This window comes from Stereum hirsutum (genome assembly GCF_000264905.1).
Source record: "Stereum hirsutum FP-91666 SS1 unplaced genomic scaffold STEHIscaffold_14, whole genome shotgun sequence".
Classification (NCBI taxonomy): domain Eukaryota; kingdom Fungi; phylum Basidiomycota; class Agaricomycetes; order Russulales; family Stereaceae; genus Stereum; species Stereum hirsutum.
The window spans coordinates 728135-751384 of NW_006763144.1; the positions used below are offsets into that span (position 1 = coordinate 728135).

The 23250-nt window shown below is 50.7% G+C and overlaps 7 protein-coding genes across 7 annotated transcripts; 3 read left to right on the plus strand and 4 right to left on the minus strand.

Annotated features, from left to right (window-relative positions):
• Positions 1-306: 306 nt before the first annotated feature.
• STEHIDRAFT_171011 (Diaminopimelate epimerase-like protein) lies at positions 307-2032 on the minus strand (the record flags this gene model as incomplete). The annotated part of the gene is made up of 3 exons (XM_007307973.1): positions 307-445; positions 565-615; positions 680-2032. The coding sequence occupies one exon, from the start codon at positions 2030-2032 to the stop codon at positions 1025-1027; it is 1008 nt and encodes a 335-aa protein (XP_007308035.1). The 3' UTR covers positions 307-445; positions 565-615; positions 680-1024.
• Positions 2033-2498: 466 nt separating this feature from the next.
• Positions 2499-6667, minus strand: STEHIDRAFT_63608 (RNA polymerase II-associated protein; the record flags this gene model as incomplete). Its single annotated transcript, XM_007307703.1, has 14 exons — positions 2499-2544; positions 2608-2681; positions 2741-3079; positions 3151-3513; positions 3578-3715; positions 3778-4361; positions 4418-5074; positions 5139-5337; positions 5416-5622; positions 5687-5860; positions 5920-6020; positions 6081-6212; positions 6262-6378; positions 6436-6667. 14 exons carry the CDS (start codon positions 6665-6667, stop codon positions 2499-2501), a joined length of 3363 nt encoding a protein of 1120 aa, XP_007307765.1.
• A 326-nt stretch (positions 6668-6993) lies between these two features.
• STEHIDRAFT_84148 (SWIRM-domain-containing protein) lies at positions 6994-10516 on the plus strand. The gene is made up of 9 exons (XM_007307974.1): positions 6994-7379; positions 7548-7732; positions 7816-7862; positions 7926-8070; positions 8135-8887; positions 8958-9075; positions 9160-9266; positions 9322-9917; positions 9975-10516. The coding sequence occupies exons 1-9, from the start codon at positions 7331-7333 to the stop codon at positions 10246-10248; spliced, it is 2274 nt and encodes a 757-aa protein (XP_007308036.1). The 5' UTR covers positions 6994-7330; the 3' UTR covers positions 10249-10516.
• A 272-nt stretch (positions 10517-10788) lies between these two features.
• STEHIDRAFT_102267 (PALP-domain-containing protein) lies at positions 10789-13960 on the minus strand. Its single transcript, XM_007307975.1, has 16 exons — positions 13647-13960; positions 13478-13548; positions 13371-13416; positions 13285-13307; positions 13141-13229; positions 13070-13083; positions 12702-12808; positions 12602-12607; positions 12335-12571; positions 12098-12191; positions 11934-12037; positions 11625-11707; positions 11467-11529; positions 11252-11404; positions 11165-11195; positions 10789-11005 (listed from the first exon to the last, which is right to left on the minus strand). Exons 1-16 carry the CDS (start codon positions 13852-13854, stop codon positions 10895-10897), a joined length of 1440 nt encoding a protein of 479 aa, XP_007308037.1. The 5' UTR covers positions 13855-13960; the 3' UTR covers positions 10789-10894.
• Positions 13961-15144: 1184 nt separating this feature from the next.
• On the plus strand, positions 15145-17363 carry STEHIDRAFT_63979 (cytochrome P450; the record flags this gene model as incomplete). The annotated part of the gene is made up of 12 exons (XM_007307739.1): positions 15145-15337; positions 15413-15518; positions 15575-15680; positions 15742-15857; positions 15934-16030; positions 16093-16144; positions 16202-16308; positions 16380-16502; positions 16570-16736; positions 16793-17034; positions 17091-17214; positions 17285-17363. 12 exons carry the CDS (start codon positions 15145-15147, stop codon positions 17361-17363), a joined length of 1512 nt encoding a protein of 503 aa, XP_007307801.1.
• Positions 17364-17743: 380 nt separating this feature from the next.
• Positions 17744-21647, minus strand: STEHIDRAFT_124172 (uncharacterized protein). Its single transcript, XM_007307976.1, has 13 exons — positions 21174-21647; positions 20594-21116; positions 20439-20525; positions 20209-20385; positions 19480-20152; positions 19410-19423; positions 19232-19348; positions 19087-19172; positions 18825-19022; positions 18737-18774; positions 18553-18679; positions 18460-18502; positions 17744-18402 (listed from the first exon to the last, which is right to left on the minus strand). The coding sequence occupies exons 1-13, from the start codon at positions 21185-21187 to the stop codon at positions 17767-17769; spliced, it is 2733 nt and encodes a 910-aa protein (XP_007308038.1). The 5' UTR covers positions 21188-21647; the 3' UTR covers positions 17744-17766.
• A 416-nt stretch (positions 21648-22063) lies between these two features.
• STEHIDRAFT_171015 (NAD-P-binding protein) lies at positions 22064-22934 on the plus strand. Its single transcript, XM_007307977.1, has 5 exons — positions 22064-22171; positions 22245-22255; positions 22320-22370; positions 22455-22550; positions 22618-22934. Exons 1-5 carry the CDS (start codon positions 22096-22098, stop codon positions 22798-22800), a joined length of 417 nt encoding a protein of 138 aa, XP_007308039.1. The 5' UTR covers positions 22064-22095; the 3' UTR covers positions 22801-22934.
• The last annotated feature ends 316 nt before the right edge of the window (positions 22935-23250 follow it).

The following is a 23250-nucleotide window of genomic DNA, read 5'->3' on the forward strand; positions in this document are numbered from 1 at the left end:
GACGCGATGCTACAAACTCACCCTTACCCACCAATGCGCAGCGCCGGTGAGCACTCGTGGATTCGTGCGAGATCAAGGCGTGTGGCCATCGTGAGCGCGTATAGAAGTAGGAATTGACTCAATGAAGAGGGTGACAGAGTAACACGAGACAGAATGTCTAGATGTTCAACAAGTCATCTTTAGAAATAGACAGCGTGTGCCGACCACTGCAGGGACGGTGGGTGAGCAACGCATGCATTCATTAATCGCAGACACGGCAGGAATGAGAGCAGCGTACATGTTCATTTTCTTTCAAATACCTTCGAGGTCGTCATCATCAAGTCCGTATACACGCTGCAGTCCCTTCTTGATCACCATCTCCCAGTTCGCTAGGAAACCGGCTTTGTACACCCTCAACGTCCACGCATAGGGCAGACCGATATTAGAACTCGAGGCCACAATGAGGTGACTAGAGGAACGATCACTGGCATGATTGTGTGACGTCGTTGGATGGAAGCTATAAAAAAGTTACCCTGTTGCTCAATTTAGATCAGTGAGAATGTTGAAGGCATGAGCGGAGAATACTGACCTATTTTTGCATGTAATCAACTCCTGCGCTCTCATATGCAGAAAGCCCTGGTGGCAAGGCAAGATGAGCTATCGGTGAGTTACGAATGAAGGTCTAATTTAGCCTACTGACCTGCTTCTAGCACCGCACAACGCATACTATGGCACCTCTCAATACTCGGTAACGAACACTCCCAATGTTCTCGATCATCTCCCTTGATGTTAGGGCGAAAGGGCGAAAGGGGGATTTACATTCGACCAACTGAGCAGTGAAGTTGGAGAGAGAACCCCATACAGTTCTTGGCAATGAAATAAAACGAGATGTTAGTAGATAGAGAGCTGGGATGGTGGCATGACAGCAAGATCGAACGCCAACGCTCAAGAAATAGTGGCCAAACCGTAGCAAACCGAAGCACAACTGTCAATGCATTCAACAGAAAACAGAGATGTATCCTTCGTTTTCTTAGACCAAGCCCGGTCAAACCCTGAGTGTTCCCTCACTGACCGCAACAGCCGTCCCACTCAACACAACCTCCGTCACGTCACCCTCCTTCCCCACCTCAACCTCCAATCCAATCTCACTTCTCCTCCCCATCTCCACCCCTTGCACCATCTCAAATGCATACCTCGCTCCTCCGGATCCTCTCTCCTGCTCCCTCGTCGCCAAATAACACGCCAATGTACTCGCAGCGCTCCCCGTCGCAGGATCTTCCACCCCCAACTCGGGCTCTATCATCCTCGTCCTTAGCTTGAATTTATGTGCCTGTGACGAATCGCTTGGCTGGCTTTGGAGGACGTAGAAGTAGAGTCCTACGAGGGATTTATCCCACCCATCATGTGTATCGAGTTGGATTTCCGGGATAGGCGTGCATGCGAGCGTGACGGCCTCCAGTTCCTCCAGTGACGCCAGGTCAACGAGTACGAACGTCATGCCCTTCACAATAGAAACAACAGGATATGTCTTCGTCTCCTTTATATCCTTCAAGTACGGCGCAAGAGAGACTTGATTCCGAAGTAGTGCGGACGCTGCGAGGGCCTGAGCGTGGACGTGGAATGCCTGTGGGATCCGAGCGGAGGCGAACCCAGTCTGTGGGTCATATCGTGCGTGGATAGGGCCTGCTTTCACGTTCAGAATGGCCTCTGTGGCATGAGCAGCCTGTGAGAGCAGGAAATGCGAGGTTCCGATGGTCGGATGTCCCGCGAATGGGATCTCCGCATCTGTCGTGAAGATCGCCACATCGTATTCAGGTTTTGTGGCGGTGGCGTCCGTGTCAGTGCCCTGGGTGTTGGCGCTTGTGGTGGAGGCGGAGACGAAGACGGTCTCGGAGTAATTGAATTCACGCGCGATGAACTGTTTTTGTTCGTGCGAGATCGCGGATTGAGAGGGGAGAGTGACGACCGCGAGAGGGTTTCCGGTGAAGGGTTTAGAGGTGAATACGTCGAGGGTGGTGAATTTTAGGGATTGGGTGGGAGTAAAGTCGGGCATGATGTTTCGGAGCTGGAGGGCCAATAAATTGGAAGTTCAGCGAGGTTAGATGTTTGCTGTCGGACACTCACCAGGAGTAGGCTGCGCTGTGATGGTGTTCTGGATGACTTGGATGTTCAGTGATTGGAAAACGCCATAGGCCGAGTGGATGACTCATCTACTAAATGAGTCATCGTATCCCTCGCCCACGGTCTTAGCGCTTGTGAGCGAGCCTGTTCGCAAGCAAAGACTCGAGCAGAGCAACTGATGCTTGTTTCATGGATGAATCGATGTGTGTGCCCTATATGAACCACGCCATGAGGTGTTCGAGAGATAGCATTTACTAGTACAAGCCGAAATACATCGCCAGCCAAAATACATAAAGAAGCGTGCGGAAGAGGGAACGAACCAGGATAGCAACACGACGAGAATGAAGGAAGTAGAAGAGCAGGTGGCTAGAACGTATGCGCAACCGTGGTGTTGCAAGTTATGACATCTCTTCATCGGACGAAGAAATGATCTCCTTGCTTTTGCTACAGAAATCAGCGCATATCAGTGGTCGGTACGTCGGTGAGGGAAGCTGGAGAGCGACGTACTACTGTTTCTTCCGTGAGGGCGCACTATCAGGCTCTTCGTCTTCGTCATCCCTAATAACACGCTTCTTCGTGCGCTATAGTAAAAACATAGTCTATCAATGCACGTTCCGACAGGGGGCGCAAAGAGACGAACATCACGAACCTTCTTCACCGGCTTCTCCGCCTCCTCGCCACCCGAAAACAGAGCCCCATCCTCCGCATCGGAGCCCTCCTTACCACTCGTCGCGCCTTTTTCCTTCTTCACCTTCCTCACCCTCTTTTTCTTCGGTGCCCCCTCGCCGTTGGCGCCTTCGTCCGCGCTCACGACCTCCGACTTGACCTTCCTATTGGCCGCCTTCTTCGCCTTTCGTTCCCTCTCGTCGTCAGACTCCATCTGCACGTTCTTGCTCCATTCCTTGGCTTCCTCACGAGCCTTGCGGCGCTGTTCTGCCAGGTCTTCGGCTTCCTTCCGTAGGGCATCAACACGTTCACGCTAGAAAATAAAAGTAGATTGAAACAATGATGAGTGTCAAAGGTCACCAAGTCGATAAAAACTCGACATACCGCAACGGCCTCATGCCTCTCCTTCTCCTCTTGCCTCCTCTGTCTCGCAGTATCCAACTTCATCCTCACCCCCTCCTCGTATTCCCTCTGCTGTTTCAAATGTTCGTCCTGCTTCCTCAACATACTCTCACCATACTTCCTCCTCTGGTCCGCGATATCCTTGTTGTACGGGACGACAGACGAAGGGTCCGCAGCGAGCGTGGCGAAGAGTTTCTGGGCGTGCCCGGCCTGTTGGATTGCGCGCTGGAGGTCTTTCAGGGTACGCTTCGCGGGCTGGATGGAGAAGAGCATTTCGGCCGCTTTTTGTTGGATCATGGCGATGTTGTAGAGGATGGACTTGTCGGAAGGTTGGATGTGGAGGGCCTGGTGTCCAAAGAACAACAATCATGAGCGAAAGGTAAAGATAGAAAACGAGAAGGATCAATACCTTCTGGGCGTATGTGAGAGCGGTGTTCATCGCAACGAATGACTGGTCTTTGTTGGCCTTGCCATACCACGACCGACACAAGCACTGTAGCGCCGGGACGTTTTGACCGCTATAATACCGTCTCGACGCCGTCTCGTACTAATAGATACCACCCGTGCGTATCAGTAAGGAATCAGATAGAAAGGGAAAAGAACACTCACGCATTCGATTGCCCTATCATACTCGTCCCTTGCGTAATAACAATGGCCCATATTCACGTACACGCTCCCATCATCCATCGACTCCCTCACCTTCGCGAACACCTCCAACGCCTCCCTCGCATTCTGTCCCCTCCGCAGCGCATCATCCGGTTGTGGCCCCGGTGGCAAACTGCCCCCAAGACTCCCCAACGCGTCCTCTGCCGTCACTATCGCCAACCCTTGTGCCGCCACCGCACAAGTCGGGTCCATCTCCAGCGCCTTCACGTAGAACTCCGAGCTCCGGCTGAAGAACTTCCGACGCTCCTCGACGCCTTTGGTCGAGGTGTCGCGATTCTCGCGCGCGATGTGGTAGTGCACCCATGCGCAGGCGCAGAGCGCGTAGACGTCGTGCTTGTCGTGATCCTTCAAGGTAGCGAAGACGAAGTCACGGGCGAGTTTGGTAGAGTTGGAGAGGATGAGGAAGTAAGTATAATAGGACCGGAGGTTGAGGTTGGAAGGCTGGGAGGTGAGACATTGTTTCAGGAGGTCGTGGGCTTCGTTTTGCTTGTTCAGATGTGAGAGCATGTGTGCTTGTCGGATTTTAGCTACAGGATGGTCTCGGTGAGCACAGTAGTTGAGATGGAGAGGAGATGAAACCTACCATCCACATATTCCGGATGTCTTTCCAACAGCTTATCATACGCTTCACCCGCCATAGTATGCTCACCTACATCCTCGTACATCCTCGCCAGGTTATAGAGGATGCTTGTCGACATCGCCTCCCCATCCGCACCCTTCACACCAGCTGCCGAACCGCTAAGCGCACTAACACCCGTCAAAGCCCTCTCGTACCACCCCCTCGCCACATCCGTCTTTCCCTCTAAATGTGCCAACACCCCAAGGTTATTCAACAACCTTGGATCTTCACCCCGCGACGCCTCACTGATCTTCAACGCCTCCGAGAAAGCCTTCCCTGTCCTGTCCAGACTCTCGTTCTGCCACAACTTCGCGACCTCGATATGCATTTGTATATCGTTCGCGACCAGTCTTGAAGGTTGATGGGATTGAGCTGAATGACCGTTCTGACGGCCATTGGAGGTGGCGAGGGCATGTTGGTCATTCCCTTGTTCGATGGCCTTAGCCACACGATCGAAGAGCTCGCGAGCACGGATTTTTTCAGACGCTGCGTCAGATGATGAAACACCGGGTCGTGGATGAGCACGGAGGGAAGCAAGCATGACGGTTGCCTCGAGGGAGCGTTGGGGATTCGGAGGTTGGAGAAGGGTATCGAGAGTATGGATGGCGCCGGGTATTTCATCTGCAAAGCGTATACGTGTGAGCTCAGAAAAAAGTTGTCCGCTATAGTCAAAGAATAAGCGTACCGTTGCGCATCTGCATCTGGGCAAGACCGATAGCCGCGAGGACGTTCTTCGGCATGCCGCTTGCAGCGACCTTGAAGTGTTTTGTGGCATCGTCATAGGAGCCCTCCGAATGGCAGACACGACCGGCGCGAATATAGCCTTCATTCAGGAGCGTCACTGTGTCTGCGAATTGAATAGTTCGTTCGGCCAGTTTGAGAGCCTGAGAACGATAAACAGTCGCAAACGGGGTCAACCCTAGGCTAATGGCGATGAAATAAGCAGAGAAGGCAGGACTTACTCGTTTGTACTGGCCCTTACGAAGAAAAATATCGCACAGCGCGTTTGCGGCAGCCGCGTTCCTCTGGTTCGCTTTGAAAGCGCTTTCAATCAATTTCGTACCAGTCATGATCTCATGGGCGCGTTCAGCTTCCGACAATAAAGGACTTTTGCTCGTATTGAGGGCCTCGAGGCCTAGGAGAACGTGAGCGGACCATTCAGAGGGGTTCTAGCGGACGGTGCGATCAGAATAACACTTGACGAAGCCGAGGGAGCATAAATTCACAACTCACAACTTCAATGCTGCGCTGCCAAGCTGCCTTTGCCTGCTCTTTATGGTTCAAGGCCCAGAGACAAAGACCAATACCGATACGAGGGTCAGGGAGACATGATGGATTCAGTTGGAGAACTTGTTGGAAGGCCTTCAGAGACATGGCGAATTGACGTCGAGCATATAATATTCGAGCCTTTATCGCGATCATTGAGTGCCACGATGAGAATGAAGCGATACAAAAAATAATCCTACCTTGCCCATCAGTGCAATCAAATTCCTAGGATAGGCAGATAGGATGGCTTCAAACTCCCGTAACGCATCGTCAAGAGACCGGTTCGAGAGCTGATATGTAGCTGTACCAAGTCGTGAGCTCGTAGTCGTGTGGAGGGCAACGGGCAAGGTTTAAGTCTTACCGCGAGTGAGCATGAATAGTTGTGATGGTGGAATGCCTTCTTGATTACACGTCTTTTCGCATTCGTTGAGGTATCGAGTCGCTTCTCGCATGTGCTCGTCTCTCGACTTTTCCTGGGTCATAATGTCCTGACCTGCAGATATGTTCATATAAAGTCTGAGCCGAAAAGATGAAAGACTCACGAGCGTTCGCAAGCTTCATTTTGGGAGCTCTCCGAGCCTTGGCAAGTTCGATATTTGCCAGCAGGGAATAGAGAGGTGGCAATGACGGAGGATGAGTCGTTCCAGGTTCTGTGAAACCTACGCATGCAAAATGTGTTCAGTATTCTGACATTCTGAGTGAAGAGCAGAGCGCACAAGCTACAGCATCCTTCGCAATCTTCTCCGCTGCATCCAAATGCCCTCTTCGGAGGTATTCCCCTGCGAGACGCGTCCAGACGCTGACCTTCGGTCGACCTTCTTTGAGTACCTCGACGACATCGTCGGCATTTGCATCGAGAGTATCAAGTTCAATGTTGATGACTTCTTGTCCTCCGAGCTCAATATCAATTGAGCGACCCGGTGCTGTGTTCCATGGTTGAAGAGACATGTTCAGGTTTGGTAGAGCCTTAAAGGCAGGCTCTCCTTAGACCGGAGTTTTTTCCAGGCAAGACCTAGGAAGAGCAGAGTCTGCGACATATATTGTTTAGATTTTCAAGAAAATGAGACGGTAATTGTTCATGACAAAGAGAGCTGCACTCACCAAGCCGCTCTAGAGGGTGTGAGTTCTGCGGCAGAGTGCTTGAGGCAAGTCGCGTTCGCCAAGGCGAAGGGCGCTTACGCAAGGCGCGCGTGTCAGCATCATATTCTCGCGTGGCAACAAGGACAAACAGCGCCTTCATCATCGCCGACGACGTCGAGGACTAGTCCATCCACATCGCGCGCCTCGCGTTGCTGCTTTCAACCTTGCTTTCAAGGTGATACCCATCTTCCCCTTCCATTCACCTGTACTTCTATCCTTTCGACATCATCGAAGGCAACCTTTGTTGTCAAATACCGCTGTCGACGACAACGACACAAAGACCTTCCAAATCTTCTTCAGCGCCGCTGATAACCTTAGGCGTGTCTTATTCTGTGTTGTGGTTGCAGAACAAGTTGCCACAATCCTCAACTAAGGAACCTCGCCACTTCCCAGAGTTACCGCGGGGCCACCCATCTCATCTCTCTCCTCATCTCTCCACGGACTTATTGCCTTCGCCTCTCGTTCTTTGCCATGACCGTGACGCACAGGAATAAAAGGCAGCAGCCAGAGGAGATTACTAGTGAGTCTATTCGCTTTCGTATGGTCTCCATCCCTATCCTACGCCCTCTATGCTCTTTCCGCCCACTACTGAGGTTCTCACGCCCGCGACACATTACGTAACCGTGTCTTGTCTTTAACCTTGCTCACTCGTTGACTCTTTCTGGTCGGGTTTGTTGCCATTATTTAGCTGTCAATGAACCAGGCTTTCAGATCGAATGCGACGGCTGCCATACGGACTTGACGCACTCAATAAGGATCAAATGCGCTGATCCGGTATGCGAACCTGGTGATGGCGTCGACATCTGTCCGGCTTGCTTTTGTGCAGGACTAGAGTTCGCGAAGCACAAGAGGAACCATGCATATCGCGTCGTGGTGAGTTCTCCAGACCTCATTCCCCCCACCCTATACGCTTCGATTTACTCAATCGATGGTTTCTTTGCCTCATGTGTGATCAGGAACTACATTCATATCCGATATTCTCAGAGGACTGGGGAGCAGACGAGTGAGTGGTATCTTCAGGTTTGACTGGACACGAAATTGACGGTCACCTCTTCATCACTTGAAGGGAGCTGCTTCTTATTGAAGGCATCTCTCTTCAAGGGCTGGGAAACTGGCAGGCTATCGCCGAGCATGTTGGTACACGAACGAAGGAAGAGGTAGAAGACCACTACAACACCGTCTATGTTGAGTCACAAAGCTGGCCGCTACCGGTAAGTGCGCTCCTTTTACCCCAGCTGAATATCTCTCACTCTGAACTATCTATTCCTGCTATAGCGAATGGATGTATCATTCGATATCGACCCCTCCGAATTTCAGGAACGCAAACGTCGTCGAATATCATCCATGAATGCCAATCCTCCAGCAGGCCCCAAGGTCGCCCCCACATCTGCTCCAGGGAACCACGAAATCGCTACCTTCCTCCCCGGTCGTCTCGAATTCGAGCATGAGATCGACAACGAAGCCGAGGACCTCGTCAAGGATCTTGAGTTCGGGCTGTGCAATGAGTGGGGAGGGGATAGCATCATGGAGGACGAGAACGATCCGGATGTGAAGACTAGGGCGAAATGGGAGGAAGAGAAGTTCCATACGAAGGATAGGGAGAATGAAGGGTCGGGGAGTAGGATGGGCACGCCGTTTGGTGGTGGGGGGAAGACGAACGGGTTGAAGCATATTGGGAAAGGCAAGGGGAAAGGCAAGGGTCCGATGGGTAAAAGTATGGGTGGGAAGAAGAGCGTGAATGGGTATCATCCACATCATGGCATGAAGATAGGCATGAACGGGGTGATGAAGCAGGACAGTTCTCCGCAGAGACACGTCAAGACTGAAGATTCGAATGGCGAGAACGGGTCGAAGGAGAAGGACAAAGATGAGGATGAGACTGAAGAGAACATGCCACCAATACCGTTCGAGACCTCAGATTCTCTGGCCTTCAAGTTGACATTATTGGAGACGTACGAGCAGAGGGTAGAGAAGAGAGCTGAAGCGAAGGCAATTATGTTTGAGAGGGGGCTGTTGGAGTACAAGAAGGTTTGCTCGCCTTATTCCACGCTCTCTTGCAGTGCGGGTACTGACCCCTTTTCGTTTATGATCTACGTAGATGCAAGCAGCTGACAAGAAGCGACCAAAGGAAGATAAAGACATCATCCATCGATTACGGCCTTTTGCACGACTGCAGACTGCAGCTGACTATGAACAATTCTGTGCTGACATCCTCTGTACGCATGTCATCCTCCTTTCCGATCTTCACTTCTATAGAGCGATCGACTCACTGTATCGACCTGATCGCGCATGTATTCTAGACGAAGCTATTCTCCGTAAACGAATAGCAGAACTACAGCAGTACCGCCGACTAGGTTTAACCACAGCAGCCGACATCACCAAATGGCAAGAAGACACGTACAAGAGGGTACGTCTTACATCTCCTCTCTCTTATTTACTGCCTCTAATCTGTTTTCAATCAGGAGCAAGCGAAGATGAACATGTCTCGCGAACACTTCTCCTCCGTGCAACTTCGCGCAGGCGGCAGAGGCTCTCTCGGTCCAGAATCTCGACGCGCAAGCGTCTTGGCTGACTCCGAAGGCCGCAAGAGCCACGATCGTGAACTCACACCCAAGAACTCCAGCGCCCCAGCACCAGGTCCCACAGGTCGCAAACCTCCCGCCCCACTAAACCTCGCTAATTCTCCCTACATCCATCTCCTCACACCGGCCGAACAAACCCTTTGCTCTAGTCTCCGCATTCTCCCGAAGCCATACCTTGTTATCAAGGAGACCCTTATACGTGAGTACGCACGCCGTGGTGGCAAATTGAGGAGGAGAGAAGCGAGAGACTTGGTGAAGATCGATGTGAATAAGACGAGTAGAGTCTGGGACTTTCTGGTGCAAGCGGGTTACCTTAGAATTGGAGTCGATCTGGCCAGCGTAAACAATGCGGGACAGGCAACGACACAAGCTTCGGGGACGGGATCACAACAAGGACAAGGGTCGACTCAGACGGAAGGCCAGCAAGAAGGGCAGAGCACTTCGATGAATGGGATGATGAATGGTGTCGGCACCGGGTAAGGATACTCGAAATATATTCTTCTGGTGCCCATATTCACAATATTTTGCCCCAGGTCTTCATCTTCCTCTCTCAATGCCACCGCGTTAGGCTCGACACCTTCACCTCGCAAAACTCCATCTTCTTCCTCCCTTCCACCTGTACCTGCACCGAGCGGACATGGGACATCCTTAGGCCCGCCTAGCACAAGTCAGACCTTCGTGAACGGGAATGGGTATGGGTATCCGCCTGCGAACGGGCTTCCTGCCGCACCAAACAGTGCATCATTTTCATCCTTCGCTTCTCTGACGTTTCCGAACGCACCAGCGTATCCATCGGCAGGTCAATAGCGTCCAGAGTGTTCGTTCACTATTTATTTTGTTTTTTCCTCTTATTATTTCCAAATTTGACTGTTGCTGCCTCTCCTAGTCTACGACCCTTCATCCCATACATACCCTTCCTACTGTTCCTCTTTTCCCGTCTCTCGTCGCCAGGTTCAAGTCCCTCCCATGTCCTCATTGTCTATATTTTACACCACTCACCGCATGCATCACTTTGTACCCTACACACGCGCGTACGCACCTGACTCCTTCCACTAAGCATTGTAACCCTACCCCATCACACCTTCCTCCTCTCACCTTCCATATTTACATATCGTCGCATTGCAACATTCGCCTGCTCGCTCATCCTTTCCTCGTCCACCCGTCTTGTCGACCAGTTTTATTGCTATTTGTACTTTTTCTGATGTGGAATATTCGCCGTGCAGTGCAAGGGACTTTTCTCCTAGTTCACAATGCAGCTGAACTCAGGACTCTCTTTGAAGTTGGCAATACGATGGCCACATAGTCCGAGGCAGACAAAGGACCAACCACACTGAATTAAGTGCTGAGGATAAAAGGGATGCAGGGTGATTATTGTCCGTGCTTTCCGCGCAGCTGTAAGTACATGGTACGGAACATGTAGTGCAGATAGCAGAAGTCGACTAGGCGCTAGAGATCATATCTTCGTAATGGACGACATGGGCGGGAATGGTTGAGTGAGCAGGTCTTGGATGATGCCTGTGTCGACGGGAATCATTGCATTATTGAGGTATTCGTCATTCCTGCCATGTTGCATAGGTTTGGTAAGTACGCTCTTCTTGAGTGGGTCGACGAAGACACGTACCAGAACTATTATGCGAATGAGAAAGGATTGTAAGATCAAGTTAGTGTAGCTCGATGCATAGAAGAGCATCAAAGCAGTGTGCTAAAGGGATTCACGACTCGCCTTCGAGTAATGTCGGTTTCCAGAATCGCAACTGTATTTCCTAGTCAGCACAAGTCAGAAATCTTTACAGGCGAACAGTCAACGCACAGGACAGTGACGATCTTTTCTCCATTGTTCCAGCCCATCTTCTTCACGAGCTTGATGCACGCAACAAGGTTACAAGCGCTGCTAGAGCCCAAGAACAGACCGTCGCGCTGAACGAGGAATCGAGACATTGAGACAGCCTCGGCGTCCGTTATTCTTGTCCACGACACGTCAGTACGAAATCCATGATACAGAACGAAGGAATGGATTTCCCTCACCGGAAAGCATCGTTGATGATAGGCAGCGCCAGCTCGATGTTCTTCGTCAGGCGATTGATACCACTGTTCCGATAGAAATGAATCAGTGTGATACGGTCATATGGGAGATAAGTAATGCAGGGTGGCAACAAAAGGGATGCGCAAGCTATGTAACTCACATGCCCTCGACCACGGTGTCCACTTGATGTCTCCGCTTGGTGCCCTCGCTCTCTTTCCTGTCGTACATTACCCCGTGCATGACCTGACAATAGGCATACGGATATCAATCGTGCACAGCGCAACAGTACATTGCACCAGGGGTTTTCCGAATTCGCATCGCCAGTAAAGTTGACGTTCACACCCAGCACCCGGCATCACAAGAGCCCGAATTGTTCGCAGCAAGTCAAAGAATAGAGATAGACCAATGTCAAATTGTTTCCGCAATGGAGAAGAGATATACGAGCAGTTAAGGGTAACGGATTGCTTACCTTATTATAGAGCCCGCTACCCTCGGGGTCAGCGAGCGCGATGGAGACGTCTTCGTTCATTGACTTCAGAAATTGACCCGTGCCAGCTATGGTCCCGCCAGTGCCTGTCAGAATGTCAGCGATAGTACTGACAAGTTTTGTGATGATCAGTGCGGACCACGCACCAGCGCCAGCCACAAAGGCAGTAAGGTCGCCATTGGTCTGTCTCCAGATCTCTGGGCCTGTTCCGCAGAAATGGGCATCGAAGTTGCTTCGGTTCTAACATCGTGGAATTCGAAATCAATTATAGGTGTGGCGAGGGGGATTAATGAGAGCGCCAGGAGTGCCGCACATCATTAAGGCGCAGAGTTGGATTATCAGCGATCTTCTTGAGCTTCGTGTTCGCTGGTTGAAATACGTACCTCGAATTGATCCGCGAAGAAGCCGCGGGGTTTCGTCCTCAGATCCTCTTCGGCCTTTAAGTTATCCTTGCTGCTCAGCGCGTTTCCGTTTCCATTGGCGACACCATTCGTGTCAGCGGTGGTAACCACGACAGACGAATAAGTGTGTTTGATAGCTTGCGGGTGGGCTCCCAGCGTATGCGCGTGCTCCGCGGCTTTTGCAGTCGTAAAGTGCAGAGCATACTCGCGAGCGAGGTTCTACGGGATTTGATAAGGAATATTTTCATGTACGTAGAAGTAGAGCACAGACGTACTACGTACTGGGAACGGCGCAAGCAGAGCTTTAACTTGAGAAATGCAGCCGGAAGGGAAAAGGGGTGCAGCTTGCCTGTTTCTTGTCTACAATGCTGGCGGGTCGGACCCTTTCGATGTCGGCACCTAACGCTTGCAGGGCATGCACCTTCTCAATAGCGACATCATCCGGCATAATGATAGCTGTAGAATAGAACGAATTATCAAGAGACTGAAAATGTCAGACGGCAGATATGAGGTGGAGATCGCGAGTGACCAAGACAAGCGGTTGTAATCTCGGACCAACCGAATCGCTCAATACCAGCATCGGAGCACCCAGTAAGAAATACTGGTAACAAATTGGCAGGGATGTCTGAGGCGCTTCAGAGCATAGGCTAATACTAGTACGACAGGAAAGGCGAGAAGTAGCGCCAGACCGCCACACCTTGGGAAAAGCAAACTCACTGGCGTCATATCCTCTGCAACTCGTTCCTTCAGCTAGAACAAGAATGTCAAAAAAGTGATTCGAAGCTGACCTGGCCTTCGCAATTGTGGCTATTGAGATTCCGGTAGAGCCAACGGTCCCCTCGAATATGCGTGAACCAGTGTAAGGATGAAGAAGGCCCTGGAACCCCGATATGTTATGAGTCTCTCTGAACAGCGATTAGGGGCTTCCCTACTTGTTGCTCTGCATCCTCGATCACTGAAACGACCCATATTGTTACAGTCACCCAGTAATGGTCTGAATCTCTATGAATGGACTCACTTCGCAATGCAACACGGTCTTTCACACTTCCTCCCGGGTTTAAGTACTACAGATCCCCAATGAGTACCACTGTCCATAACATGCATGATGGTGAGCACATAACCGACCTCCGCCTTTCCAAGAATCTCTACGCCCAAAGCATCACTCAGAGAGTTGATCCTAATCAGGGGTGTATGACCTAGCAACCAGATATTATTGGTAAAGGAACGACAGAAAATGGCAACCATGACATTTTCGATAAATTATCCAAGACGCTTGCTACGATCAGATCCATACCTATGAGGCCTGTTACTCCGTCGAGGATCTCATCGCTTCGGAGCTCGATAGGTCTCGGTACGGACTCAACTGCCTTCTCGGCGTCTTCACGCCGTTTGTTGTGGTAGTAAAGGGCGAGGGATGTCGAAGAAAAGGAAAGTGAGACCCCGATGAGGATGCCGTAGAAAATGTGTCGCGCTGCTGAGGGCGATGGCAGCCACGAAGCCATAGCTTTCTTTAAGCCTATTCAGCGGAAGATAATATGGTCCACGGAAGCCAGCTCCAGGGGGAAACGAGACCAGTTACCGAAATCAGCGCAGAATGAGATCCAGGGGAAGTTGGAGTGAGTCTGCACGAAGTCTGCACCATCCATGCCGAGACGCGGTGCCACATTTTCTGGGCGTGTTTGGTCACGTGAGCTCCGTACACGTATAACATATCCGTTCTGCATCCGAATTCTGTCGCAAACCTTCGTCAACTTGCTAATAACGACTGTCATCTTTCTGAGACCTACTGGAGCGACCACTGGCAGCATCTATTGGCTATGCTAGCAACTACCGTCTTACCTCAGTCTGAAGAGTACGGCAGATATCCAGGGCCGGCGTGCCAGCGTTTCGGAACTTGCAGTGACACAGGCTGCAGCCACTGCGCTAATGAACAGGCAAACTACGAAGGGACATCAACAGTGCTCCATGCATATGATCTTGACGTGATTGTGGCACTGGGCAGATTGGTGTGAATGACGAAACGAATCTCGCGATATTTATCATATTGCTTCAGATTCACTTGCTTCTCCCCGGCCCCGAGTCTACCTCACCAATCCCAAGCTTGTCGAGTCGTTAACCACAATCTGTAGAATGTCTTATCATCTTATAATAAAACTATCTTCAAGTAAGTCATCTTATCACAGCCCTTAGCCCAGACACGGCCATCTGCAAGTAGGATGATCATGCTATCGGTCTCCGATATGCGTATATTTTGCCTTCATTCGTCCACATCATCATCCTCTAGCTGCTTTTCTTTCGCTCCGTATCTCATTGATACTCTATAAAGGAACTCGTCATTCGTTCGAGGCGACGGAAGACATGCTTCCGTGGCTCGGTCTATACCTTTGTCAGCCTTTTCGGGAACGCCATAAGCCAAAGCGGCAAGTTGACCTGTGCTGCAATGCATCAGAGCCAGGCACTTGGAATCTCAACTGAATAGCTGCCAGGGAACTATTTGAGGCGCGTGTGGTCTGACCTTGATAGTGAAACTTTTCAGTCCATCTCCCCTCACTCTGCCAGCCAAAGGGCCGCTGAGTACGGCGTTCTTGCCATCAAATGATGAGAACTCCTCCATTCTTGGGTAGCATTACTGTCTAATCTCACTCGGGGGCCAACGTACTAACTTCCCCCCCACCTAAAATCTGCGGCGGGGTGGGGGTCTTCTGTGGTTGGTTAAAAGACCGACATCCACGGCTTATTCCACAATCCCGCCCCTCAAGCCTCAGCTCTCAGCCCTCGGTGTAGTTTTCACGATGCAAAATCTTCCTTTCACATTGGATCTGCTCTTTGCCTGCGTGTCCCTATACCTGTTAAAATGGTATATCTCTTATCGACATGTTGACAGAAAGATCCCTGGGCCGGCCGGACTGCCAGTCATTGGGAACCTCTTCGACATTCCTAGGGAAGACGAATGTCGGGTTTTTAGTGGATGGGCAAGGACATACGGTGCGTTTCACACTCCTTTCCACGCAATTTATTCGATTGCTTCATCCCTTCCCCTTACTATCCCGCGTGAATTAGGCGATATCTGCACCGTCAAGGCCCTCGGAAAGCAGATTGTCATCTTGAACTGCCCCCAGCTTGCACACGACATGCTAATGAAAAAGGCTTCTATCTACAGCGACCGGTTAGGCATGCTCAATAATTATTCTTTCATCACTCTTATCTGACATAGCTTTATAGTCCACACTTCACCATGGCCTCCGAGCTCGTTGGCTGGGAGGATGCTGTCGTCATGCTCCCGGCTAACTCTTCTCGTTTTAAATCATACCGGAAGTACATGCACCAGGTATGTTCATATCTGTTCGTGCTCGACCAATCCTATTTACTAGTTAAACATTCATGTCTAGGCTATTGGCAGTCGCAATAGCGTGACAATGTTCAATGACATGATGGACGAGGAAACCATGCGGTGTCTACGAGATCTCCTCGTTGAACCTAATAACTTCGAAGGACCTATTCGCAGGTCAGTCAGCTAGACTCTGGAATTGAGATTCTCTTTTAGCTGTAACCGTCCTGAACATTCAAATGATCACTCGTAGGGCTGTTGGCACCATCATCCTCATGATCACGCATGGATACAGGCCTTCGAGCAGTGACGATGAGTTAGTGAAGACGGCAGACGATGCTACTGATCAGGTCTATTCGCCGGTCTTGTATCGTTGAAGCGTGCACCTGCTGACTTGCCACCAATACCATAGCTCAGCCATCTATTGGCGCCTGGGAACTTCCTCGTTGACACCCTGCCCTTCTGTAAGAATTTGCCATTTTCTGCATACTCGTGCATCGCCGACTTCTTGTCTGTTCAAGTAAAATATACCCCTTCATGGGTACCATTCCAGAAACTTGCTGTAGAATGGAAAAAGACTCTCTATAGTCTCACCGATGGGTCTTTTGCCTTCGTCAAGGAGCAAATTGTTTGTTTGTTTTTTTGTCCTGATCTTCACTATGACTTCTACCCACAGAAACTGACGATGGTCATTGCTAGGCTTCTGGCACCGCTCGGCCAAGTCTTGTGAGTAACTTGTTGATGCACCAGGAGTTATCTACAGAAGACGAGAAGAACGTCAAATGGGCAGCGTCATCGCTCTACTCTGCTGGCATCGACAACGTTAGTCGACGTTCCCTCTTCGTCTATTCTGTTATGTTTTAACGTTTACGCGTGTGTATATATTTAGCCCGTCAATGCTCTCGCAACCTTCTTCTTAGCAATGACTATCTACCCCGACGTCCAACTTCGAGCGCAGAAGGAGATCGACTGTGTCGTAGGCTCCAACAGGATCCCTGACTTCTCCGACAGGTCTCAGCTACCTTACGTCAATGCGCTTGTGAAGGAGCTTATTCGGTACGTCAACACGCATTTCTCGTTTTGTCTCACGAGCTGACCATACGGTCATGAAGGTGGGGGCCGACTGCACCTCTTGGTGCGCCGCACTGCGTCACTCAGGATGACGTCCATAATGGATATTTCATCCCCAAGGGCACAACCATCATCGCAAACATCTGGCATTTCCTTCACGATCCGAAAGTATACCCAAATCCTGAGATCTTGGATCCCACACGCCATATCTCCCGCCCAGGGAGCCCGGCACAGAAGGACCCATATGATGTTTGCTTTGGATACGGAAGAAGAATTTGCCCAGGTACGTCGAGCCCTGCAATCGCAGTGGTCAGAGCACTCACGCATCGGAATGCACAGGTGCCCAGCTGGCCGATTCCATCATGTACATATTCGTCGCAAAAATCCTCTGCATGTACAACATCAAGAAGCCATCGGCCAACGCCACGGATCCGAGGTGCGAGTTTACGAGTGGCGTGTTGGTGTGCGTACCCTTACTCTACCTTAACCACTACTATATATTGATTTTTGTATTCTCACTGGGTAACTCCCAGTAAACCGAAGCCGTTCCAAACAAGAGTTACGTTACGTTATGAGAAGGCCCATCTGGCCCGTTTGTTCGACTCCCTCTGAATACTGCAGTTGATGCATGTGTCATTGAAGCTGCTGAGTAGCCCACACCAACCCTTAATTATCACTTCACCACATAACCGCTTGCATCGGTGTCTTGTTCATTTCTGAAGATTTCCTCGTGTCCAATCCATGTTTACCAAATATGTCGTCTTTCTTGTTACATAATGTCACTCCATAATACATTGCCTTTCAACACATCAAGAGTCGTAAACCGAACTTTACCAGGCACTAACCACAACTTTTAACGAAACCTTGTGCTCATTTCTCACTAAGTATCGAGGTGGTTTAGGTCCGAGAAGAAATCGGTTGGCGTACAATGATTCGTCCACATACTGTAGTCGCACATGTTTTCATTTTAGCAAACAATATTCATAGGTACTGCGACTTTACAATCATAGCCGTCTCAAGTACTGGTACTCAAAGTCACTGAGGCGGATCCGTCAGTAAAAGGAACCACCCATGCACCTGCATCCACCTCGAATTCACCCGTCGGAGTCAAGGGGCCTGGCACACCGTCAATGTTCGCCGTCGTTTTCACCAACAGCCTCCCTACCGGGGCCTTCGCCGCCGAGCTCACGCCCGCAGGCGCATCGGAAATGGTAACGTTAACCGTCATAGCCTCCTCATCGAATTCAACTTCCTCGAACGCCCCCGCATCCAATACTAATGTCTGTCCCAGCGGCGCCACAAACACTCGCCTCCTGACAGCATCCGCAACTCGGACTCGGATCGTAGGACTTGTCGAGAGGACCTCACCGCCGAATGCCTGCCACCCGAATGGTTCGAGGTTCACGATGTATGTGGAGGTGCCCATGGCCAAACCTACGAAGTTGGGGCCGTAATCTCCACTATAGGCATCCCATTCAAGTGTGTCCTCGAAGGAGTGGAAGGATGCGGCTGCGAAACCCCCCTCGTCGATGTTGGAGAGTGGCCCTGAGATGCCGCCGAAACCGGTGCGAAGGAGATAGGTATCGCTAGGATCGGATTCGAATGAGGAAAGAAGAGGAAGAGAGTTGAGGCCACTGCCATAGTGGTGGATCTATAAAGAAGGAAAGTAAATTGGAGCTGTAATGTGATGCGGAGATTTATGAGATACCTGTCGCTCGATGCGTTGAAGTTTTCCTCCATACACGTTGTCCCTGTGATCATATCAGCATTTAGCGGGTCAGAACAGCGAAGATTGACTTACCAGTAGCGTCTGGCATTGCCGTTGTACCCCCAGTGAGCGATGAGAGGCTCATACGCGAGTATGGAGTTGACCACATTGACCGCCGTTGTGCTGTCGTTGAAGTATTTTGCCCATACATAGACCCCCTCTGAAGAAAAAGATAATAAGCTGTCTGATAGATTATATGACCAGCACAGAATCAAACCTTGGCCCGTGCTGTCCCAAGCCATCTCGCTACCGAAGCTAAAATGGCGCGTCAGCATATATTGAGATACTAAGTGTAATAAACCTACGGGTATCGCTCCGTGGCCCAGACAGCCTCCCGAGCCTTCATTCTACTCTCCACCAGGGTGGCGTTGGCTGTGAGCCCCTCTCTCTTCAGATCATCCAGCAACAGTTCAAAGACGGTCTCTCCCATTAGTCCATCTCCGGAGTAGCCCACGCTACCGTTGGTCATCATCGCGATAGTTAGAACTGCCTGGTTTAGGTACCTGCAGAAACATCATGAGGAAGGAAGGTTAGGAGAGAGCATAGACATTATCATGAATAACTCGCCATTCCCAAGACGTGCTGGTGAGGTTGGGGTAGTTACGCGCCACACGGTAGAGTGACCAGTACGCGTTCGTAACGTGCACGTAATCCTGCATACCACAAAGGATATCAGATGCAAGTTTATACAGGTAAAATAGATCAGGCATACATATGCTCGGTCGGTGGCATAAGATTCAGCTTGCGTCCACGACCACCAGTTGGAAAAGTCTAAGTCCGACGGATAGCTGTAGGTTGGCACCAAGGCTGGCTCGTAATAGTACACTGCCTATACAAAAAATCTAACCTGTCAGCGGTGGTCACATAGTAGGCGTTCATGACCATTTTACCTTCTTGACAGAGCCTGATTAGCTGAGGGTCAGTCCAGATACTCCCAGGACGTGAGGATGAATGACTGACCATCAAGATTTTGAACGGACCCGTGGAGCGTCTCATTAATGAAGACTTCCATCTTCGCCACCTCTGCTGCGTTCGGTTGAACGTATTGCTTCATAGAGGCAGCCAGCCACGATCCAGCTCCGGCTTCGTCTGACAAACCGGGAATCCACGCTCGTACGTCATCTCGAACAATGGCATTGACCGATCGGTCATACGAGATAACGGAAGGTGAGCGATTGAAGGGATCCGACGAGTTATCGAACCACTGCTCCGTTGTGAGGAAGTTACCAAGGTCGCTGATAGCTTCGACGGCTGCCTTTGTCACGTAGTAGTGTATGGTTTGCAGGGTACCATCTTCGTATGTGACTGACAGGCGAGAGCGACCCCACGATGAGCCAGTGATAGTGTATCCCGTCAAAGAAGAGTCTTCGTTGGTGGTCCAGATTAGCGCACCCTCCGGTTCGACCGCCAGAGAAGAAACCGCAGAAGAGTAATTCAAGAACAGTTTAGCAGGAAGATCTTCTGAGATGATGAATCCAGGAATACCGGCGGCGACTGGGTGACCGATGCCGATGAGCGTCTCCTCGATTTGACGAATACTTGGGGCCACAACGAACGCCAATCCGTAGGTCCGCGTCTCGTTCGGTTCTAGAGTCACTGAAGTTGGCGCGTTCCATGGAGTCGCGTTCGCCCACTATACATACAACGGGTCAGTGCATCGAGAACCTGAGCACCAAGCGACGTACTAACCTCGTTCTCTGCGTACGCCAGAGTATGGAACTCGAATGAATAGAGTCCCTCAAAGGTTTGCGACTGATATCCCAAACTGGTGTCTTCATCCTCCGGGAGGAATCTCCAACCTTCAAAGGAGGAATTTCCGACGGGAATAACGACGAGTGGAGGAAGTGTACCAAGGAGAGGTGTCACCTACAAAGATATTCAAATAGTGGCCTTTAGAATTCTAAAGTCATGAGACCTACCTGGACATAACCAGCGTCAGCACCGATATACGGATCAAAAAGGCTGCATTTCTCATTGGTCTCTGCTGCGGTACGGCCGGTGAATATCTGGAAAAGGGGAAGCATTAACAAGGCGATGGAGCGACGGAAACAGAGTCGAAAACCAGTGCACGGACGTTGTTGAACTCCAAGGCTGCACCCAGAGCACCGATCTCCACAGAGCTGTTCTGAGAGTTCGTCACATCGAACAGCAACTGGAGTTGATCGCCCACGGTGACCCAACGACGTGTGATATTCAATAAAGAGTTGGAGGGAATAGTCGGGGCCAAGCTTGCCGCCGCGAGAGTGCTTCCCGACACATCCATGGCTGTTAAGTTTCCACGGGCGGCTGCTGAGTCTCCACTGGTCCAAGTGCTCGAGCCCGTAGTGCGTGCTCGGAAGGTGATGTCGCCGAGATGATAATTTCCGTTGGATGCACGTTGACTCATGACATCAGAAGGGAGGAAGTCGAATGTAGAACCGCTTGCTTGCAGCGAATACAAGGTTTGAGAGTCTTTGACGATCTGGGCGGAGAGAGAGGAGAGGTTGAAGGACAAAAATCCATCGCCCAAGCCCAAGGTATCCGACTGAGCAAAGACAAGGCTCGTTGACAACGAAAAGACCAGCGATATGCTGACCGCACATCGCTGAAGCACCGATCTAACAATACCTGCTGTGAAACTTGTCAAAAATACACAATATAATGGAGATACTTACTTTATGCCCCGCATAATGCAATCACCCTTCTGGCTGTGCGTGCACAGAAGATGCGTCCAGTCAAAGAAGAACGTCGGGAAAATGGCGATTTTTTCTGACCTTATAAGGGGCAGAAACTCGAAGGAAGGAAGGAAAGAAGCCATGCAGCTGATAGCTCGTGCATATGCTTCAGGGGCCTTTGAGGAGACATGGTTGTAGGATCTCGGACGTCCTATACAGTCCCGAAATACGCACGCCCCGACGGGCCGCCGCTCGTACGAAGAAGTGAAGGCAAAGACTCCGTTCTCGCCAGCGAAGATGGTCGCGTTCTTGAGGGACTATCGTGGCGACCAGAGCATGGTGCTCGTCCGGATAAGAAATTGGCGATAACAAACTGGATCCGCAAGTGGCAGCGAGATGAGCAGCATACCGTACCGTTGATATAAATTACTCAGTCTTGGACTCTTGATATAAGGAAAGCAGGACAAAAATGTGTGGTTCACTGAGAAGAGTTCAGACCAACTAGGTTGAAAGAGGCTGCTGTAAGCGGCTAAAAGTTAGATTGTGGCGGAACTTGAATACGGCGGGAGGTGGCGCTGGTCCTGGAGCGGCGGTTTTCCAGCGGGTTTCCTCACGGCTTTCTTCACAGCTTTCTTCACGCATAATATCTCTGAATCGTCTCTGGACCATCATGCTTCGATATGAACTGTGGAAAGTAGCACAACCTATATACACGTCCTCTATGTCTCATTCAATCGCTTCTGGCCCACATGTTGCGCCTCAAGATATCGAGTTACGATAGAACTTGGCCGAATTGCGAGGCACTTACCCACAGAAGCCTCAGCGCTTCAGTTTGATGCGGCTGACGAACTCGGAAGCTTTGCCAGCAAACCACCACCATCACCTTCTCCAGTGAACTCGCCCCAACTCACGCTGCCTAGTCATGTCTGTTGTTCAGAAGCTATTTCTCTCCTCGCCCCGCTATGCCGTCGTCGGCGCGTCGAAGGACACCACAAAGTGTGCGTTACATCCGTTCAATTTCGTGATGGGTGCGATAGTTGTCGCTCACAAGGCTTGTCTTGTGCACACCAGTCGGTACAAAGGTGCGAGTCGTTTCATTGTCGACGTGATGAACACTGCTCACAGGATCTTCGTTGCATAAGACAGGTCTTAAAGTGGTACCAGGCGCGGTCGAAGCCGGTCACTCCCGTTCACCCTGTATGCTTCGCTCTATAGCTACCTAAAGGTTCCATTCATCTTAATGAACGTGTTGGCTCGTCCATGCTCCCATGATCACGATAGAAAGAGACGGAATTGGAAGGCATTTCTACGGTCAGGACGTTGAGTGATCTCCAATCACCGGAAGAAACATCCGTCAGTATCATCACGAATCCGAAGGTACGCTGATTCTACATTCTCTTTCATTTCCGCTATCTGATCCATGCTTCTGTTCCATGCAACGAAGATCACACTCGGTCTCCTCGAACAAGCCAAATCGCTCTCAATCCCCGCGCTCTGGCTGCAGCCCGGAGCAGAGGACGAAGCCGTGATCAAGTTCATCAAGGATAACGGTATGGAGGACAGAGTCATCTATGGCGGGCCATGCATTCTTGTCAGTGGAGACGATATTATGAAGAGTTTGTTGTAGGTTGGCAACCAACGACATGGTTCTACGCGTTTTCCAGAATGGGGATTATAGAGTATTGTGTATGATATTTTCCGAATTGTCTTTGCATCACTGGAGATGTAAATGTATCGAGCTTTGAGCGATCTCTAGATCACCCGCAGCGGATCATCGACGGCATCTCCTGTTCTCCATTACGCATTGACACGAGCTAGCAAGTTTCAAGCTTCCAGTGTCCCGGAGGAACCATCGACAAGAGATTGAGCGGGATCATACACCGGTGCGTCCGCGTCGCCTACGTAGGAGTCCGGTGTGGTCATACTTATCCGATTCATTTCTAGCTTGCATCTACCTATCATCGTCTTTCTAGATACGTTCAGATAGATTGTATAACGACTGTCGAGCCATACGCCGCTGGATGCCATGCAAGTCGTGGCGCCAGCAACTCAATATCGCGGGGATCGATGAACACCA

Coding starts and splice junctions, on each gene's coding strand:
- STEHIDRAFT_171015 (XM_007307977.1), top strand. CDS start 22,096: ATGTCTGTTGTTCAGAAGCTATTTCTCTCCTCGCCCCGCTATGCCGTC. Junction 22,371..22,454: donor CGGTCACTCCCGTTCACCCT/GTATGCTTCGCT, acceptor TGATCACGATAG/AAAGAGACGGAATTGGAAGG. Junction 22,551..22,617: donor GTATCATCACGAATCCGAAG/GTACGCTGATTC, acceptor CATGCAACGAAG/ATCACACTCGGTCTCCTCGA.
- STEHIDRAFT_84148 (XM_007307974.1), top strand. CDS start 7,331: ATGACCGTGACGCACAGGAATAAAAGGCAGCAGCCAGAGGAGATTACT. Junction 7,863..7,925: donor GAGGACTGGGGAGCAGACGA/GTGAGTGGTATC, acceptor CATCACTTGAAG/GGAGCTGCTTCTTATTGAAG. Junction 9,076..9,159: donor ATTCTGTGCTGACATCCTCT/GTACGCATGTCA, acceptor CATGTATTCTAG/ACGAAGCTATTCTCCGTAAA.
- STEHIDRAFT_124172 (XM_007307976.1), bottom strand. Junction 20,153..20,208: donor TGGCGTACGCAGAGAACGAG/GTTAGTACGTCG, acceptor TTGTATGTATAG/TGGGCGAACGCGACTCCATG. Junction 18,775..18,824: donor TGGGCCACGGAGCGATACCC/GTAGGTTTATTA, acceptor GCGCCATTTTAG/CTTCGGTAGCGAGATGGCTT.
- STEHIDRAFT_102267 (XM_007307975.1), bottom strand. CDS start 13,854: ATGGCTTCGTGGCTGCCATCGCCCTCAGCAGCGCGACACATTTTCTAC. Junction 13,230..13,284: donor TCGAGGATGCAGAGCAACAA/GTAGGGAAGCCC, acceptor TCGGGGTTCCAG/GGCCTTCTTCATCCTTACAC. Junction 11,530..11,624: donor GACACCGTGGTCGAGGGCAT/GTGAGTTACATA, acceptor CTATCGGAACAG/TGGTATCAATCGCCTGACGA.